Here is an 18,134-nt window from a genome sequence, read left to right as displayed (position 1 = left end):
CCAGCAGTGTTGTATCCTTGGGATAATCCAAAGCGCTTTATAACCTGAATACATAAGGTATAGATAAATTGACCCGAATGTTTGATGGTAGGTTCTGCAATGGGACAGGAACTGAAGCTCTGAAAAGGGGCAATGAACAGAAAGTTTAAACTTAGTTACACCAAAGGTGGCGATACACCTAGAGTTGATGCAAAGCTGACTTTTAAACTTCCAAACGCTTAGACAAATTTCCTAACTGTCATGCAAGTTTTTAATGACAATCTAGGTGAAGGGTCAAGGTCTATCGTGTAAGACACTACGAAAGCCTTATGTAGGATAGACCATAAACACTTTCCAAAAATAGTGAATAGTTGTTGCCAAGCTCATGTTTCAGTATCTTTGAGATTGTAATAGAGGATGGTGACCTTGGTGTTTCTGGTACTGAGAATAAGTTTGAGTAGAAATTTTAAAAAAGGACAAAGTCATGATGACAATGATCTTGCTGTACTGAGAACTGAGAGGGAAAGTGAAGGAACACAAAGTTCAGAGGAGCCACAACTTCCATGGTACTGATGAAATCAAGTTGAGAAAGATTGCAGCAGAGAGAAATTAGAGACGATTGAAGGATCATATACATCAGAAGAAGGTTTTGCTTGCAACCTAACCAGGACTGAAGGAGTGGCTGTTTAGAGTGTCCTCTGCTGTGGGAGCAGTATTTGAAAGAAAGAAAATAAAGTTTTGTATTTATATAGTACCTTTCATGACCACAGGATGTCCCAAAGTGCTTTACAGCCAGTGAAGTATGTTTGAAGTGTAGTTACTGTTATAATGTAGTAAATGCAGCAACCAGTTTGCGCACAGCTAGCTGCCACAAACAGCAATCAGATAATGACCAGGTAATCTCTTTGTTTCAATGTTGATTGAGTGATAAGTATTGGCCAGGACACCGGGGACAACTCCCCTGCTCTTGGGAGTGCTTAACCTTTGTAATCATCGATGATTGGAAGAATTTAGAAATAGTCAACCATTTTCTGTCATTGCGTGTCCCGCTAGCCACCAGAGGATGATGCTGAATATGCCATGGATGTGTTGGAGCACACAAATTGCGTCTTCCGTGTAACAGCAATGTAAATGGGTAGAATAACTAAAACTGCTCATTTGTATTTTTAAAAATTGTGGTCAATATTGCACAGGTTAGTGAGGTATCGCTGGAACATTAATAGTTATCAACCTGTTCTTTCATGCAACACATGTCAATCAAAGAACAAAGAACAGTACAGCACAGGAACGGGCCATTCGGCCCTCCAAGCCTGCGCCGATCTTGATGCCTGCCTAAACTAACACCTTCTGCACTTCTGGGGCCCATATCCCTCTATTCCCTTCCTATTCATATATTTGTCAAGATGTCTCTTAAACGTCGCTATCGTATCTGCTTCCACCATCTCCCCTGGCAGCAAGTTCCAGGCACTCACCACCCTCTGTTTAAAAAAAAAAACTTGCCTCGCACATCCCCTCTAAACTTTGCCCCTCGCACCTTAAACCTATGTCCCCTAGTAACTGACTCTTCCACCCTGGGAAAAAGCTTCTGACTATCCACTCTGTCCATGCCGCTCATAACTTTGTAAACCTCTATCATGTCGCCCCTCCACCTCCGTCGTTCCAGTGAAAACAATCTGAGTTTTACCGACCTCTCCTCATAGCGAATGCCCTCCAGACCAGGCAACATCCTGGTAAACCTCCTCTGTACCCTCTCCAAAGCCTCCACGTCCTTCTGGTAGTGTGGTGACCAGAATTGCACGCAATATTCTAAGTGTGGCCTAACTAAGGTTCTGTACAGCTGCAACATGACTTGCCAATTTTTATACTCTATGCCACGACCGATGAAGGCAAGCATGCCGTATGCCTTCTTGACTACCTTATCCATCTGCGTTGCCACTTTCAGTGACCTGTGGACCTGTACGCCCAGATCTCTCTGCCTGTCAATACTCCTAAGGGTTCTGCCATTTACTGTATACTTCCCACCTGCATTAGACCTTCCAAAATGCATTACCTCACATTTGTCCGGATTAAACTCCATCTGCCATTTCTCCGCCCAAGTCTCCAACCGATCTATATCCTGCTGTATCCTCTGACAATCCTCATCATTATCCGCAACTCCACCAAACTTTGTATCATCCGCAAACTTACTAATCAGACCAGCTGCATTTTCCTCCAAATCATTTATATATACTACAAGCAGCAAAGGTCCCAGCACTGAAATCTGCGGAACACCACTAGCCACATCCCTCCATTCAGAAAAACACCCATCCACTGATACCCTCTGTCTTCTATGACTGAGCCAGTTCTGTATCCATCTTGCCAGCTCACCTCTGATCCCGTGTGACTTCACCTTTTGTACCAGTCTGCCATGAGGGACCTTGTCAAAGGCTTTACTGAAGTCCATATAGATAACATCCACTGCCCTTCCTTCATCAATCATCTTTGTCACTTCCTCAAAGAACTCAATCAAATTAGTGAGACACGATCTCCCCTTCACAAAACCATGATGTCTCTCGCTAATAAATAATAATCGTACCTCCAAATGCATGATCTGAATCTTCTTGCAGCTATTTTCATCATGGAGCACTTTAATAGAAGCATGGGAAGTGAAATTTTCAACACAACTTGTGTCTTCACATACGAATTAGGAGCAGGAGTCGGCCACTCGGCCCTTCGAGCCTGCTCCAATATTCAGTAAGTTCGTGGCTGAACTGATTACTCCACATTTCCTCCTACCTCCGCTAACCTTTCATCCCCTTGATTATAAAGAATCTAGCTACCTCTACCTTAAAAATATTCAAAGACTCTGCTTACACTGCCTTTTGAGGAAGAGAATTCCAAAGACTCACGACCCTCAGAGAAAAAACTTCTCCTCATCTCTGTCTTAAATGGCGACCTCTTATTTTTACACAATGATCCCTAGTTCTAGATTCTCCCACAAGGGGAAACATCCTTTCCACATCCACTCTTTCAAGACCCCTCAGGATCTTATATATTTCAAGCAAGTCACCTCCTACACTTCTAAATTCCAGCGAATACAGCCTAGCCTGTCCAATCTTTCCTCGTAAGACAGCCCGCCCATTCTAGGTAATGTCTAGTAAACTTCTCAGTACTGTCTCCAACGCATTTATATCCTTCCTTAAATAAGGAGACCAGTGCTGTACACAATACTCCAGATGTGGTCTCACCAATGCCCTGTATAGCTGAAGCATAACCTCCCTGCATTTGTATTCAATTTCCCCACCGATAAACAATAACATTCTATTAGTTTTCCTAATTACGTGATGTACCTGCATTCTAACATTTTCCAAATCATGCACTATGACACCCTGATCCCTCTGCATCTCAGAGCTCTGCAATCTCTCACCATTTAGATAACATGCTTTTTTATGCTTCCTGCCAAAGTGGACAATTTCACACTTTCCCATGTTATATTCCATTTGTCAGGTCTTTGCCCACTCACTTAGCCTATCTATAACCCTTTGGAGCCTCCTTATGTCCTCTTCACAGGTTACTTTCCTACCTATTTTTGTGTCATCAACAAGTTTAGCAACCATACCTTCGGTCCCTTCATCTCAGTCATTTATATAAATTGGAAAAAGTTGAGGCCCCAGCACAGATCCCTGTGGCACACCACTAGTTACATCTTGTTAACCAGAAAATGACCCATTTATGCCTACTCTGTTTCCTGTTAGCTAGCCAATCTTCTATCCATGCCAATATGTTACCCCCTACACCATGAGCTTTGATTTTCTGCAATAACCTTTGATGTGGCACTTTATCAAATGCCTTCTGGAAATCTAAGTACAATACATCCACCGGTTCCCCTTTATCCACAGCACATGTAACTCCCTCAAAGAACTCCAATAAATTGGTTAAACGTGATTTCCCTTTCACACAACCATGTTGACTGCCTGATTACCTTGAATTTTTCTAAATGCCCTGCTATAACGTCTTTAATAATAGCTTCTAAAATTTTCTGTAAGCCAGATGTTAAGCTAACTTGCCTGCAGTTTTCTGCGTTCTGTCTCCCTCCCTTTTTGAATAAAGGAGTTACATTCACTATTTTACAATCTAACAGAACCTTCCTTGAATTGAGGGAATTTTGGAAAATTAAAACTACCGCATCAACTATCTCACTAGCCACTTCTTTTAACACCCTAGGATGAAGTCCATCAGGACCCGGGGACTTGTCAGCCCGCAGCTCCACAAATTTGTTCAGTACCACTTCCCTGGTAATTGCAATTTTCTTGAGTTCCTCTGTCCCTTCCATTTCCTGACTTACAGCTAATACTGGGATGTTATTTGTATCCTCAACAGTGAAGACCCTGCAAATTATCTGTTCAATTCATCTGCCATCTCCTTATCCATTATTAATTCCCCAGACTCATTTTCTATAGCACCAGCGCTCACTTTGTTAACTCTTTTCTTTTTTAAATATCTATAGAAACTCTTACAATCTGTCTTTATATTTCGAGCTAGCTTTCTCTGGGACTCTAATTTTGCCTTCCTTATCAATCTTTTCGATTGCAGTTTTTTATATTCTGCCCAATCTTCTGACCTGCCTTCCATCTTTGCGCAGTTATGGGCTTTTTCTTTACGTTTGATACTATCTTTAACTGTTTTAGTTAACTACGGATGGTGGATCCCACCTTTGGAATTTTTCTTTCTCGTTGAAATGTATCTATTCTATGTATTCTGAAATATCCCCCTAAATGTCTGCCACTGCATCTCTATTGACCTATCCCTTAAGCTAATTTGCCTTTATTTGTTGAATTCTTGGTCCCTGGTGGCGACAAAAGCTTACAGGTTTCTTTATTTAACTTCTGGGGATTGGCTTTGCCATAATTAGAACCGCATGTCTTGTACTAAATTTATACGTTTCTCGTGTACAGTAGTTTACAACTTTCTATTGGTTACCAAAATAAACAGCAAAGTAAACTGTTTTTCTGAACGCAACTGTTGAGATTACTATCATTTTGATTGCCCTTTCCAGACACAATCGTGATAATGTCTGAATATTGTTTGTTCGATCTAAATGGAGTCAGAAGAAGTCGTTTGCCACCAAGTGTTAAAGGATGTTTATTATTATGTCAAGACCTTACCTCATAAGCTGCACAGCTGATTTGTGTTGCAAATTAATGTTAAATGCCATGGGTATTTAGGTTTTTTTTGTTTCCTTTTTTAACGAATCCTTACTAAATATCTTTTTGTTTGCTTATACTTGAGGTTAGAAAAGGGAGGTGACAATTTAAGAAATTGTGTTATTCGGAATTTCAACATTTGGACCTGTTCCACCATCAATCATTCAGCAGTACATTAAAATGGTGATTGCTTGGTCCATTTAAAACATATTAGAATTTTAGTTTCCAAGGTTTCCCATTAACCAGCTGCCTGCTTACTATGTCTGCTTTAAAAACAAAGTCCAACAAGGCTCCCAGCAAAGTTTAGAGCAAATTAATTATCGCAATGGCCTCTTTTTGAAGTATATCCCATGGATAATTACAGCACAAATTGTTATGAACTTTATAAGCAATTGAGTGAACTTTTAATGTCAACAAAGCTCTACTTTGTAGGTATTGGAAGCAGGGCATTTCAAATTCAAAACATTTTTTTTCCATAATTCTGGAAGAAAATAAGAATACAGTTTTCTGCATTGTTTGGTGTCTTTGTCTATGTCTGTATACCTGTATACTTTAGACTTGTACTGACCATAACTTGTAATGGAAATGTCTTTTTCCCTGTTGATTTTGTAGGTAAAGGTACTGGGGAAATTTTAACAAGAAGAACTGGTGGGTAGGGAGTGGGTGAGAGGGGTTAAGATTTTTGATTTTTAGATCAAGAGAACAACCTGGTTCCAATCCGCAAACTTTTAAGTTTGACTAAGGTGCATTGAATGCTGTGTGTAATTATTGGCGCAATTAACATCCTTAGGAGACATTCATGAGGTCTTCTTTAAATTGCTTGTAACTTTAAATTTAACTTGAGCTCCAAATTTAACTTGAGTAGCTCAGATTTCCTGAGCTCGGCAAACTGACCAGGGAGGTTGAGTCGAGTTTGAGCAGCAGTTCAGGTGGGTATTTAACCTCGTCATGGTCCCACATGAACAAAATCTCACTTATTGCAGTTGGTGTCTCAGTTTCTTCTGGCAAATGTTTGGCAGAGTGTGGATACAGCTTTTTTTCAACCTTGGAGGATTTCAAATTGACAAGATTAGGATGGGCGGTGCCTTAGTTGAGTTTGACAACACATCAGAAGAGGAAGACCATCACTATCCATGGCAGGGATGATGTGGTATGGTAGGATCAGCATGCACACACAAGGGAAGTGCATAGGAGAGGGGCTGAGGTCACAGCAAGCACTGCTCATGTCCTGGAGTTTACAGACAGGCTCAGTTTTCTTGATTTCTCAGAAGAGCAATGCTTCCACATCCTGAGGTGGTCACTTCAAGTGGTGGCAGGCATCTGGCATTATTCAACAAACAAAGACACAAGTTTGGTTGGAAATTTCACTTCCCATGCTATTAAAGTGCTACATAAGGAAAATATCTGCAAGAAGATTTAGATCATCCATTTGGGGTATGATTGACATATGTTGCATGAAAGAACAGGTTCCTGACTATGAATGTTTCAGTGATACCTCACTAATTTGTGCAATATTGATCACAATTCTAAAAAAAAATACAAATGAGCAGCTTCAGTTATTCTACCCACATCCAACATGAAGATCTACTTCCTGGTGGCCACTCATTACAAGTGGCTGTGAAAGTGACCACCATCCTCAACCTTTTGTCTCCTAATCCTTGAGGGCGCTACCAGCAACATATTAAGGATCTCCCAGTCAGCTGCACATAAAGACATAGGGCATTGTCACTGATGGATTGTTTACCAGGCCGGTAATTATGTATATTTTCCTGTGACGGGAATAGCAGAATGCATGGGCACTCTGGTTTGCCTCTGGCTGGATCCCCACAGATAAATGGTGCCATAGCGTTATACAGCACAGAAACAGACCCTTCGGCTCATTGTGTTCGTGCTGGCCATCAAGCACCTAACTATTCTAATCCTATTTTCCAGCACTTGGCCCGTAGCCTTGTATGCTATGGCATTTCAAGTGCTCATCTAAATACTCTTTAAATGTTGTGAGGGTTCCTGCGTCTACCACCCGTTCAGGCAGTATGTTCCAGATTCCAAACACCCTCTGGGTGAAAAATCTTTTCCTCAAATCCCCTCTAAACCTCCTGCCCCTTAACTTAAATCTATGCCCCCAGGGTATTGACGTCTCCGCTAAGGGAAAAAGTTTCTTCCTATCTAACCTATCAATGCTCCTCATATTTGTAAACCTCAATCATGTTCCCCTCAGCCTTCTCTGTTCTAAGGAAAACAACCCTAGCCTTTTCAGAGTCTCTTCTTAGCTGAAATGCTCCAGCCCAGGCAACATCCTGGTGAATCTCCTCTGCACCCTCTCCAGTGCAATCCCATCATTCCTATAGTGTCGTGCCCGGAACTGTACACAGTACTGCAGCTGTGGCCTAACTAGTGTTTTATACAGCTCCATCATAACCTCCCTGCTCTTATATTCTATACCTCGGCTGATAAAGACAAGTATCTCATGTGCCTTCCTAACCACCTTATCTACTTGTGCTGCTGCCTTCAGTAATCTATGGACAAGTACACCGAGATCCTTCTGATCTTCTGTACTTCCCAGGGTCCTACCATCCATTGTATATTCCCTTGCCTTGTTAGTCCTCCCAAAATGCATCACCTCACATTTATCAGGATTAAATTCCATTTGCCACTGCTCTGCCCATCTTACCAGCCCATCTATATCATCCTGTAATCTAAGGCTTTCCTCCTCACTATTTATGACACCGCCAATTTTCGTGTCATCTGCGAATTTACTTTTCATACCTCCCACATTCATGTCTAAATCATTAATGTACGCTACAAACAGCAAGGGTCCCACACCAATCCCTGCGGTACGCCACTGGTCGCAGGCGTCTTCTCGCAAAACCAACCCTCGACCATTACCCTCTGTTTCATGCCACGAAGCCAATTTTGGATCCACTTTGCCAAATTGCCCTGGATCCCATGGGCTCTTACCTTCTCAACCAATCTCCTATGCGGAACCTTATCAAAAGCCTTACTGAAGTCCATGTAGACTACATCAACTGCTCTACCCTCATCCACACATTTAGTCACTGCCTCTCAAAATTCAATCAGGTTAGTTAGACATGATCTCCCCCTGACAAAGCCATGCTGACTATCCCTGATTAATCCCTGCCTCTCCAATTTTTTATTTTTTATTTTAGAGATACAGCACTGAAACAGGCCCTTCGGCCCACCGAGTCTGTGCCGACCAACAACCACCCATTTATACTAATCCTACATTAATCCCATATTCCCTACCACATCTCCACCATTCTCCTACCACCTACCTACACTCGGGGCAATTTGCAATGGCCAATTTACCTATCAACCTGCAAGTCATTGGCTGTGGGAGGAAACCGGAGCACCCGGTGGAAACCCACGTAGTCACAGGGAGAACTTGCAAACTCCGCACAGGCAGTACCCAGAACTGAACCCGGGTCGCTGGAGCTGTGAGGCTGCGGTGCAAGCCACTGCGCCGCCCTAAGTGGAGATTAATCCTGTCCCTCAGAATTGTTTCCAATAGTTTCCCAACCATTGATGTTAGACTCACTGGCCTGTAATTACGTGGTTTATCCCTGGTACCACATTCGCTGTCCTCCAGTCCTCTGGTACCTCTCCAGTGGCCAGAGAGGATTTGAAAATTTGTGTCAGAGCCCCTGCTATCTCCTCCCTTGCCTCAAATAACAGCCTGGGATACATCTCATCTGGGCCTGGTGATTTATCCATTTTTAAGCCTGCTAAAACAGCTAATACTTCCTCCTTTCAATGCTAATACATTCAAGTATATCACAATCCCACTCCCTGATCTATACACCTACATTGTTCTTCTCCATAGAACACAGATGCAAAGTAATCATTTAAAACCTCACCTATGTGCTCCGGCTCCACACGCACATTGCCACTTTGTACCTTTTGGGCGCCACTCCTTCCCTGGTTATCGTCTTGCCCTTGATATACTTATAAAATGCCTTAGGATTTTCCTTTATCTTGATCGCCAGTGTTTTTTCATATCCCCTCTTTGCTCTCCTAATTACTTTTTTGAGTACCTCCCCACACTTTCTATGCTCCTCTAATGCCTCTGCTGTTTTCAGTGATCCGAACCTGCCATCAGCCTGTTTTTTTTTTTTTCCTGATCCAATCCTCTATATCCCTTGACATCCAGGGTTTCCTGAACTTGTTGGTCCTACCCTTCACCTTAATGGGTACATGTTGGCTCAGAACCCTCATTATTTTCTCTTTGACTCCCACTGGTCTGATGTAGACTTTCCTACAAGTAGCTGCTCCCAGTCCACTCTGGCCAGGTCCTTTTTTATCATATTGAAATCGGCCTTCCCCCAATTCAGTACCTTTATTTCTGGTCCATCTTTGTCCTTTTCCATAACTACCTTAAATCTTAAAGTTATGGTCACTATCCCCGAATGCTCCCCCACTGACACTTCTACCACTTGTCCAGCTTCATTCCCTAGGATTGGTCCAGTACTGCCCCTTCTCTTGTAGGACTTTCCATGTACTGGCTCAAAAAGCTCTCCTGTATGCATCATAAGAATTCCGCCCCCTTTAAGCCTTTTGCACGAAGACTATCCCAGTTGATATTGGGAAAGTTGAAATCACTTACTATTATTACCCTATTATTTTTACACCTCTGAGATTTGCCTACATATCTGCTCCTCTATCTCTCCCTGACTGTTTGGAGGTCTGTAGTACACTCCCAGCCAAGTGATTGCCCCCTTTTTGTTTTTAGGTTCTACCCATATGGCCTCATTTGAGGAGCCTTTCTGTAGTAATTGACTCCTTGATCAACAGTGCAGTGCCACCACCTCTTTTATCCCCTCCCTTGTCACGCCTGAAGATTCTATACCCTGGAATATTGAGCTGCCATTCCTGCCCCTCCCTCAACCATGTCTCTGTGATAGAAACAATATCATAATCCCATTTGTTAATCAATGCCCTCAATTCATCTGTCTTACTAGTAAGACTCCTTGCATTAAAATAGATGCAATCCAGCCTTGCATTTTTCAAGAGTTTCAAGAATTTCAAGAGTTCACCTACCTAGAACAAAGAACAGTACAGCACAGGAACAGGCCATTCGGCCCTCCAAGCCTGCACCGATCTTGATGCCTGCCTAAACTAACACCTTCTGCACTTCCGGGGCCCATATCCCTCTATTCCCTTCCTATTCATGTATTTGTCAAGATGTCTCTTAAACGTCGCTATTGTATCTGCTTCCACCATCTCCCCAGGCAGCAAGTTCCAGGCACTCACCACCCTCTGTGTAAAAAAAAAAAACCTGCCTCGCACATCCCCTCTAAACTTTGCCCCTCGCACCTTAAACCTATGTCCCCTAGTAACTGACTCTTCCACCCTGGGAAAATGCTTCTGACTATCCACTCTGTCCATGCCACTCATAACTTTGTAAACCTCTATCATGTCGCCCCTCCACCTCCGTCGTTCCAGTGAAAACAATCTGAGTTTTTCCAACCTCTCCTCATAGCTAATACCCTCCAGACCAGGCAATATCCTGGTAAACCTCCTCTGTACCCTCTCCAAAGCCTCCACGTCCTTCTGGTAGTGTGGAGACCAGAATTGCACGCAGTATTCTAAGTGTGGCCTAACTAAGGTTCTGTATAGCTGCAACATGACTTGCCAATTTTTATACTCTATGCCACGACCGATGAATGCAAGCATGCCGTATGCCGCCTTGACTGCCTTATCCATCTGCGTTGCCACTTTCAGTGACCTGTGGACCTGTACACCCAGATCTTTCTGCCTGTCAATACTCCTAAGGGTTCTGCCGTTTACTGTATACCTCCCACCTGTATTAGACCTTCCAAAATGCATTACCTCACATTTGTCCGGATTAAACTCCACTGAGGCTCAACTATCACCAGTAACCTGTCTCTCGATGCAAAAATCAACAAGCGCATGGGAAAGGCTTCCACTGCTATGTCCAGACTGGCCAAGAGACTGTGGGAAAATGGCGCACTGACATGGAACACAAAAGTCCGAGTGTGTCAAGCCTGTGTCCTTAGTACCTTGCCCCACGGCAGCGAGGCCTGGACAACGTATGTCAGCCAAGAGCGACGTCTCAATTCATTCCATCTTCATTGCCTCAGGAGAATCATTGGCATCAGGTGGCAGGACCGTATCTCCAACACAGAAGTCGTCGAGGCAGCCAACATCCCCTGCATATACATCCTACTGAGCCAAGCGGCGCTTGAAATGGCTTGGCCATGTGAGCCGCATGGAAGATGGCAGGATTCCCAAGGACACATCGTACAGCGAGCTCGCCACTGGTATCAGACCTACCGGCCGTCCATGTCTCCGCTTTAAAGACGTCTGCAAACGCGACATGAAGTCCTGTGACATTGATCACAAGTCGTGGGAGTCAGTTGCCAGCGATCGCCAGAGCTGACGGGCAGCCATAAAGGCGGGGTTAAAGTGTGGCGAGTCGAAGAGACTTAGCAGTTGGCAGGAAAAAAGACAGAAATGCAAGGGGAGGAGAGCCAACTGTGTAACAGCCCCGACAACCAATTTTATCTGCAGCACCTGTGGAAGAGTCTGTCACTCTAGAATTGGCCTTTATAGCCACTCCAGGCGCTGCTTCACAAACCACTGACCACCTCCAGGCACTTACCCATTGTCTCTCAAGACAAGGAGGCCAAAGAAGAAGAAGAACTAGTAAGACTCCTTGCATTAAAATAGATGCAATTCAGCCTTGCATTTTTCCCTTGTGCGTTAACAGGTCTATATTTGCTGTGCCTTCCAGACTGACTCAGTTTCTCTTCTATATTTGACTGTGCAACACCCCCTACTGTACCTCCACTCTGTATCCCATTCCCCTGCCAGATTAGTTGAAAACACCCCCCCCCCCCACCGCCCCCAACAGCACTAGCACCTCACACATGGCAATCCAACCGCCATCACAGCAACTGGGGTTTTTATAAATCGCAAGGGGTATTTGTTCATCAACGCACAGCTGCTGTGCAACCACAAGAAGAGGTTCTTGCAAGTCTGCTTACATTGCTGCCTCAGATGCCCTCATTGCAAATGTTAACCTAGCAGGGAACATAAGAAATGAAATCCTGCAGTCCGCTTGCACCACACCTCCACCTCCACCCCTAGTATAAAAGTAGCTTTAAATTGCTCCCCAGCAACTAGCTATTTAAATGGGTTACATCTTCATGTCAGAAATTCCTGTTTACAAACTATTCGCAGGTTGGATGTTACATGCCTTCAAGCCATTGTTAAATCCTTGTTGTCTTTTAAGTGATGTGAAATATAGTCTGAAAGTATGGTTTGAAGTGTGTGTATTGTATTTCTCAGTGGGAGAACAGCGCCGAAGACTTTATATACTGCATTGTCTTTTATACTGGATTTTAATTTTTTTTCGACTTTTGTTATCAGTCCATAGCGATGTAATGTATAGCATGTGCACAGAAAGAAATAGCATATAAAAGAGTTACTCAACTGTGTTGAATTTTTCTGTGAAGGCACTATTTGTCAGTAACAAAATTATTATGTAGCATAATTGTTAAGTATGTAGATGTCTTAAACTATCAGCACCTTTGTATTTCATGCTATTGGTTTTTGGTGCTGGGCAAGTTTCCAAAAAAAGTTTGCTGTTTAAGGTTGGCCTTTGAAAGGTTTTAATGTTGTTCCAATTTTGGGGGTGTGGCTGAATTCAAGCAAGCATGCAGAGCCATTGGGAGGTGCTCATTTGGTCTGAGTATCTGTTTACAGGCTTTCTTTGATTCACCAGTCATGTGTCTGACAGTAACTATGTGGAATTTTTCACTATATTAAGACCAAAGGCTAATCCTTGGGAAAGGAACAAAAGGAAACTTTGCAATTTCCTTCTCCTACAATGTAGCTATCCATGCATTTTTGCCCCTTTTTTCCCGACATTTCATCTTGATGGCACTGATTCTTACTTGGGTATAATTCTACAGATGCTGGCAGCCCTCCACTACATTGCACATGTGGCTATCTATGCATAAGCTTGGACAGTGAACATGAACAAGTAATTTGACTTTGTAAGGTATTATAGCTGAGCACAGTACTGACATCACCTGATCTCCACACAGCTGCACTTTACATCATGCGCCACTGGATAGCAATGTAGAGTAGACAGACTGGCAGATTTCCTCTCCCCACTAAGGGCACTGAGAATGTGCAGCTCCAGTTGAGGTGAGTTCACCCGCATTGGAAGGGATCAAACCTGGGTAGTTCTGATTGTGTATGGCTTTATAAGATACTAAGCTACCAGAAGAGCTAGCTACAAATGCACTTAATAGAATCAGTTGCAATGTTTTATTTCGACCAGCAAACTGAAGTTGCTAGCCTGAGAGAAAGTACTGTATAAAGATATTTGATTCCCTGAGGGGTGTTGTCTGGGAGAACTGAAGGGGAGAATTAACGAGTAGCTTTTTTTTTATTAAGGCAGTTACGTGCATACCACTTTCATATTGAATATCATAATATTTAACCCAGATGTACGCTTATTCTATCATGGATAAATATTATCCTCAGGCTCGGCATAAAATATTTGCAAATAGCGAAGTTTCACAAACTTTGACGCTTCTATACTTGAAACCGCATATATCTATGGGGTAGGGAGGCTTTGGCTGGCGAGAGTGTGACAAAGGTTGAAATATAAGTTGAGGAAACAGGACAGAAATAATTCAATTAAGCTTCATATTCAGTATGTTGTGCACATTGAAGTCATTTTAGTCCAAGTGTGGTGCAGTAAAATCCAAATGAATGGTGTGCTGTCATTCTGTATTAAAATCCAAACTCTGTTTGGAACAAGTATCCCTTCTCTAAACCCAGTTGTCACTGTTATGCAGGAGGTCCCCAACATTACTACTTAAACTTCTAGTTTTCAAAATTTATAATCAATTCTACAAGAATTTACAAGTTAATTCTACAAGTGTTTATGCAAAATGTCACAGATTATGGCAAATAAAACTGATCCTTTTAATGCTTCAGATTACTGCTGTAAAACATAACAGTATGTAGAAATACTATGGTTATTCAGAAACAAGTTTCTTACTTGATAGTTTGAAATGATGTGATTTTTGTGTTTTGCTTGTGACTTCATTGGCATCCTCTTCTAATATACAATTAACAATTACAACTTTCGTACATTGACTATCAATATCCAGCAGTTTGTTTGCTCCTAATGTAGTATGGGTGCCGTACATGTGAAATGTTTCTTTTTTATATAGTATGTATGCTGCACATGTTAAGAGCAATATTCATGACTCCTTTCAATTCACACGCAAATTTGACACCTTCATATTTCTTGTTTTTAAATGGCCAGCCCCAAAATACTTACTATCTAAGGCTCAATGACTATCGTGCCCAGCCGTTTAAATAGTCATATCTGGAATGTGCACTTTTTTTTCCTACTGTTTTTCTATCATTAATTCGCCCTTGTGGATTATTTCAGCTAAATTACAGCATTCAACAAGGGCCAAATTGTCCAACAATATTTAAGATTCGAAAAATATACCCAGTTCATTTTAAGTTCTATATTGCAAAATAACTGAACAACAATGTACCACAAGATGGCATTTACAGCACTATGCAGCTGGCATTATGTTCTGAGATTTAAAAAGTTCATTGCTTTGATTGAAATGATTTTTGTTTGCATGACTTGATAATCCTGCTGAACTATTTACAGTCAGCAGTTATTTAAGGTAGGGCATATAGTGTGAAATGTTATTTGCATTTTATTTATTATGACTAATCATGTTTACTATTTTGAAATAAGTAATAAAGCAAGAACATTTCTCTTACTAGAAAGCCGAACGAATAACTCCCTGTGGGCTGATGAGCAAAGTGGTAGTGTCCCTTTAGATCTAAGGTTCACTTTTTGGTCTTGCCTTGTGGTTGAGGGTATGAATCATTTTTAGAAGACTATTATGCATGCTTTTATTTTAAAATAATATAAACATTTGCATTTACAAAACTTCAGGTAATTTCTTTCAAACAGGTCATTGGCAAATTTATTTTTAAAAGATGTTTTTTTTAAATGTCTCTTTTTCAGTGTGGTACTCATCAAATATACATAGAATCTCCATTTTGGGTGCTTTCCTCAGTTTATAATATTGTTCCTGTCATTTTCTTTCTGGAAACAATGCAAAAATAAAAAGACCTACTTCAAAATGACTTAAAGGTTCAAAATTGAATTTTTTTTTATGATATATTTATTTGGCTTGTTATATTTGTAAATCCTATAAACTGGCAAATAGGACAATAAGGAAATATGAGGTTTAGAAGTATCTTGGTTGGTCAAATCATTTTTGAATAATGCTTTCAATCAGATATACCCACCGCTTCAGCTGGCTTAGTCTAGCTGAGTGAAATACATCTGTAAGGCAAGTTTTGATTCTCCATCTCTAATTTAACTAAGCAGACATTATACATGGGTTTATGAGGCTTTTGCATTTTTTTAAGGAAAAAAGGACTGAAGAATGTAGTGAGAAGACTGTGGAGGTGGGCTCAAAAATACATTGTTATTATTTTTATAACATTGCCTACCTCCACTCCTACTTCAGTCTCCCCCACCTCTAATACACGTCTTCATTATTGCTAGACTCAATTACTCCGACAACCCTTGTTGGCCTCACTTTCCGGTCTGTCCAAAACTACCACACTATGCCATGCTCACCATTCACTTTAACCTCACTGACATACACTCCATTCCATAACCTCTGAATAAAGCATCCTCTCTTTAAACCTCTTCACACCCTTATTATACCACATTCTACCTACAATCTCCTCCAGCTCTATTTCCCTTCCTTCCCTTGATCACTCAAGGCTCATGTGGATCTAACCCCTTTCATCCCACTGTTGGCAGCAAAGCCTTTAGCTGTCTGGGTCCTGTGCATTTAAACTTCCTCCCTAAGCCCCTCTGTCTCCACCTGCCTCTTTTCCTTTAGAAACCTCAAAACCAAGTTTTTGGGTACTTCTAATCTCTCCTTCCCTTCCTTGGTGTTCATGCTCCATAACTCTGTCTGTGAACCACGGATCATTCTTTACATTTAAGGCTTGAAATAAATGCTTGGTGACGATTACAGTATCAGGCTATTTGATTGTAGGGGTTATTACAGCTGAGCCAGATCATATCTTAAGTTGATATTCACATAAGCAAGCTTTCAGGAGGAGGTGCTGCAGCACAGTGAGGACCCTGGCTGGTTTTTGTCCCCTTATCCCAGGGGCACAGAGGCCAATTGTGGTGGTCCTTCCATCACCAAGACTGAAATCAGTGGACTCAGCACGTACTTGAGAATTGAACATGCAGTCTTCCAGATCTTCATGCTTCAAATTCTTTCTTTCTTCTTTTGGGCCTCCTTATCTCGAGAGACAATGGATACGCGCCTGGAGGTGGTCAGTGGAGTGACCTCTCCATGGCGCATGCCTGGGCAAATTTATGGAGGTTGAGAGTTGCCCAGTCGTCAAAACCCCCCTCTCGGCCTTTCTGGTGGGGTCCAAAGGAGTGCAGGACACGACGTTTGGCACCAGTATGGCTGCAGGAACTGCCGGAAACATGCCAAAGGTGACACATGACCGCCTACGGGGTTCCGCTCCGGATTTTCTGTTAGGGTTTACTCCCTTAGCCTTGGTCTCTCCCGAGACGCCCACAAGGCAGTGGGGTTGTTGGGGCCCCTACACAGGTGTAGGATGGTGCCGGTGGGAGGAGGGGATGCAAGGGGGAGGGGTAGAGGGAGGGGGTGGGGGGGGGTGCAGGGGAAGGGGGTGCGGGGTGAAGATGGTGCGAGGGGGGGGCGGGCTGGGACGGGGTTGTGAGGGGGTGAGCTGAGAGGGTGGAGCAGGGAAGGGGACGGGGGTGGGGGGGGGGTGGAAGGGGGGTAAAGGGGGGGGGGAGGGGGGTGGAATCTGGTGCAGGTAATAAGCCATTTCCTCAGTGCCCACCATCGACGTCCGGAAAGCTCATCCACGTCCTTCGGGAGGTGAAGCATCATTTGGCAGACTTAGAGGTGATTACATTTGCTAAGGGTTTTTTTTTGCTTCAAATGCTCATTGCTTTAACCATATGATTTTTAAAATCAATATTGCTCTATTTTTCAAAAAGGAAGGAAGCTTTTACATGACTAGGAAGCTTGTTTGTAGTTAATTAAAAGTTAAACTGCTTGTAATTCTATAATTCACATCACCTTTACTCTTCCTACAAACTAGAAAATAAAACTTAATTGGAAAAGTTAATTTCGAGTCACAGAACTCTTTAGGTGTTTGATGCTTTTTTGATAGTTCAATGAAGTACATCCGAACATAGGAACTAGGAGCAGGCCATTCGGCCTCTTGAGCCTGCTCTGCCATTTGATAAGATCATGGCTAATTTAAATATGGCCTCAACTCCACTTTCCTGTCTGCCCCCCATAACACTTGACTCACCTGTCTATCAAGAATTTACCTAACTCAGCCTTGAATACAAGAAATTCATAGTTTAATGGTTTCTAGAATATGATCCTTAGTTTCAGTTATTAGTGTAATTATCTTACTTCCTAAATCTTCCCATTATGTTTTGCCATTAGGAGCTATTATATTTACTTTCATTTTCAGATATAATTAGTTTTAATTTTGATGTATCCTCTCCATTTCATCAATTTTGCCATGCCATGTAAAGGTTAATTATGACCATTGCAATTACTTGTGTGCTTTTTATATATTATTTATAAATACTGCTTCCTAATAAGTTTCAGAAGTGAAACTTTTGAAACAATGGGCTGCATTTTATGGTCAGTGGTGAAATAATGGCACTCACCACTGACCTCAAAGAAGGCTGCTACAAAGATCTAGTGATCTCGGTGGCACAAAATTCCCCTTTCCCAATGACCGTTTAAGTCTGGCGACAAGTCAAGGGGATCTCCAGATGTCCAGGAGCAGGGTAAGCAACCAGTCACATTGAGGTATACTCACAGACAGCAGACAAGAAAGTTA

At 42.2% G+C, this 18,134-nt stretch overlaps 1 protein-coding gene across 7 annotated transcripts in view; it reads left to right on the top strand.

Moving 5' to 3' along the window:
* The window catches only part of pphln1 (periphilin 1), a 291,915-nt gene that overhangs the window by 164,636 nt on the left and 109,145 nt on the right, over window positions 1-18,134 (top strand). For 6 of the 7 annotated variants that reach the window (XM_068050976.1, XM_068050971.1, XM_068050974.1 and 3 more), the window contains one exon: window positions 14,973-15,068. The exons of the other annotated variant lie outside the window; for it this stretch is intronic. In XM_068050976.1, coding sequence (XP_067907077.1) covers window positions 14,973-15,068 — 96 coding nt within the window. The remainder of the gene's footprint in view (window positions 1-14,972; window positions 15,069-18,134) is intronic. 7 annotated transcript variants of the gene reach the window in all.

Source organism: Heterodontus francisci, chromosome 18, assembly GCF_036365525.1.
Source record: "Heterodontus francisci isolate sHetFra1 chromosome 18, sHetFra1.hap1, whole genome shotgun sequence".
Lineage (NCBI taxonomy): Eukaryota > Metazoa > Chordata > Chondrichthyes > Heterodontiformes > Heterodontidae > Heterodontus > Heterodontus francisci.
Note: the sequence above shows the minus strand (reverse complement) of the source record. Positions and strands in the feature narration are given on the sequence as shown.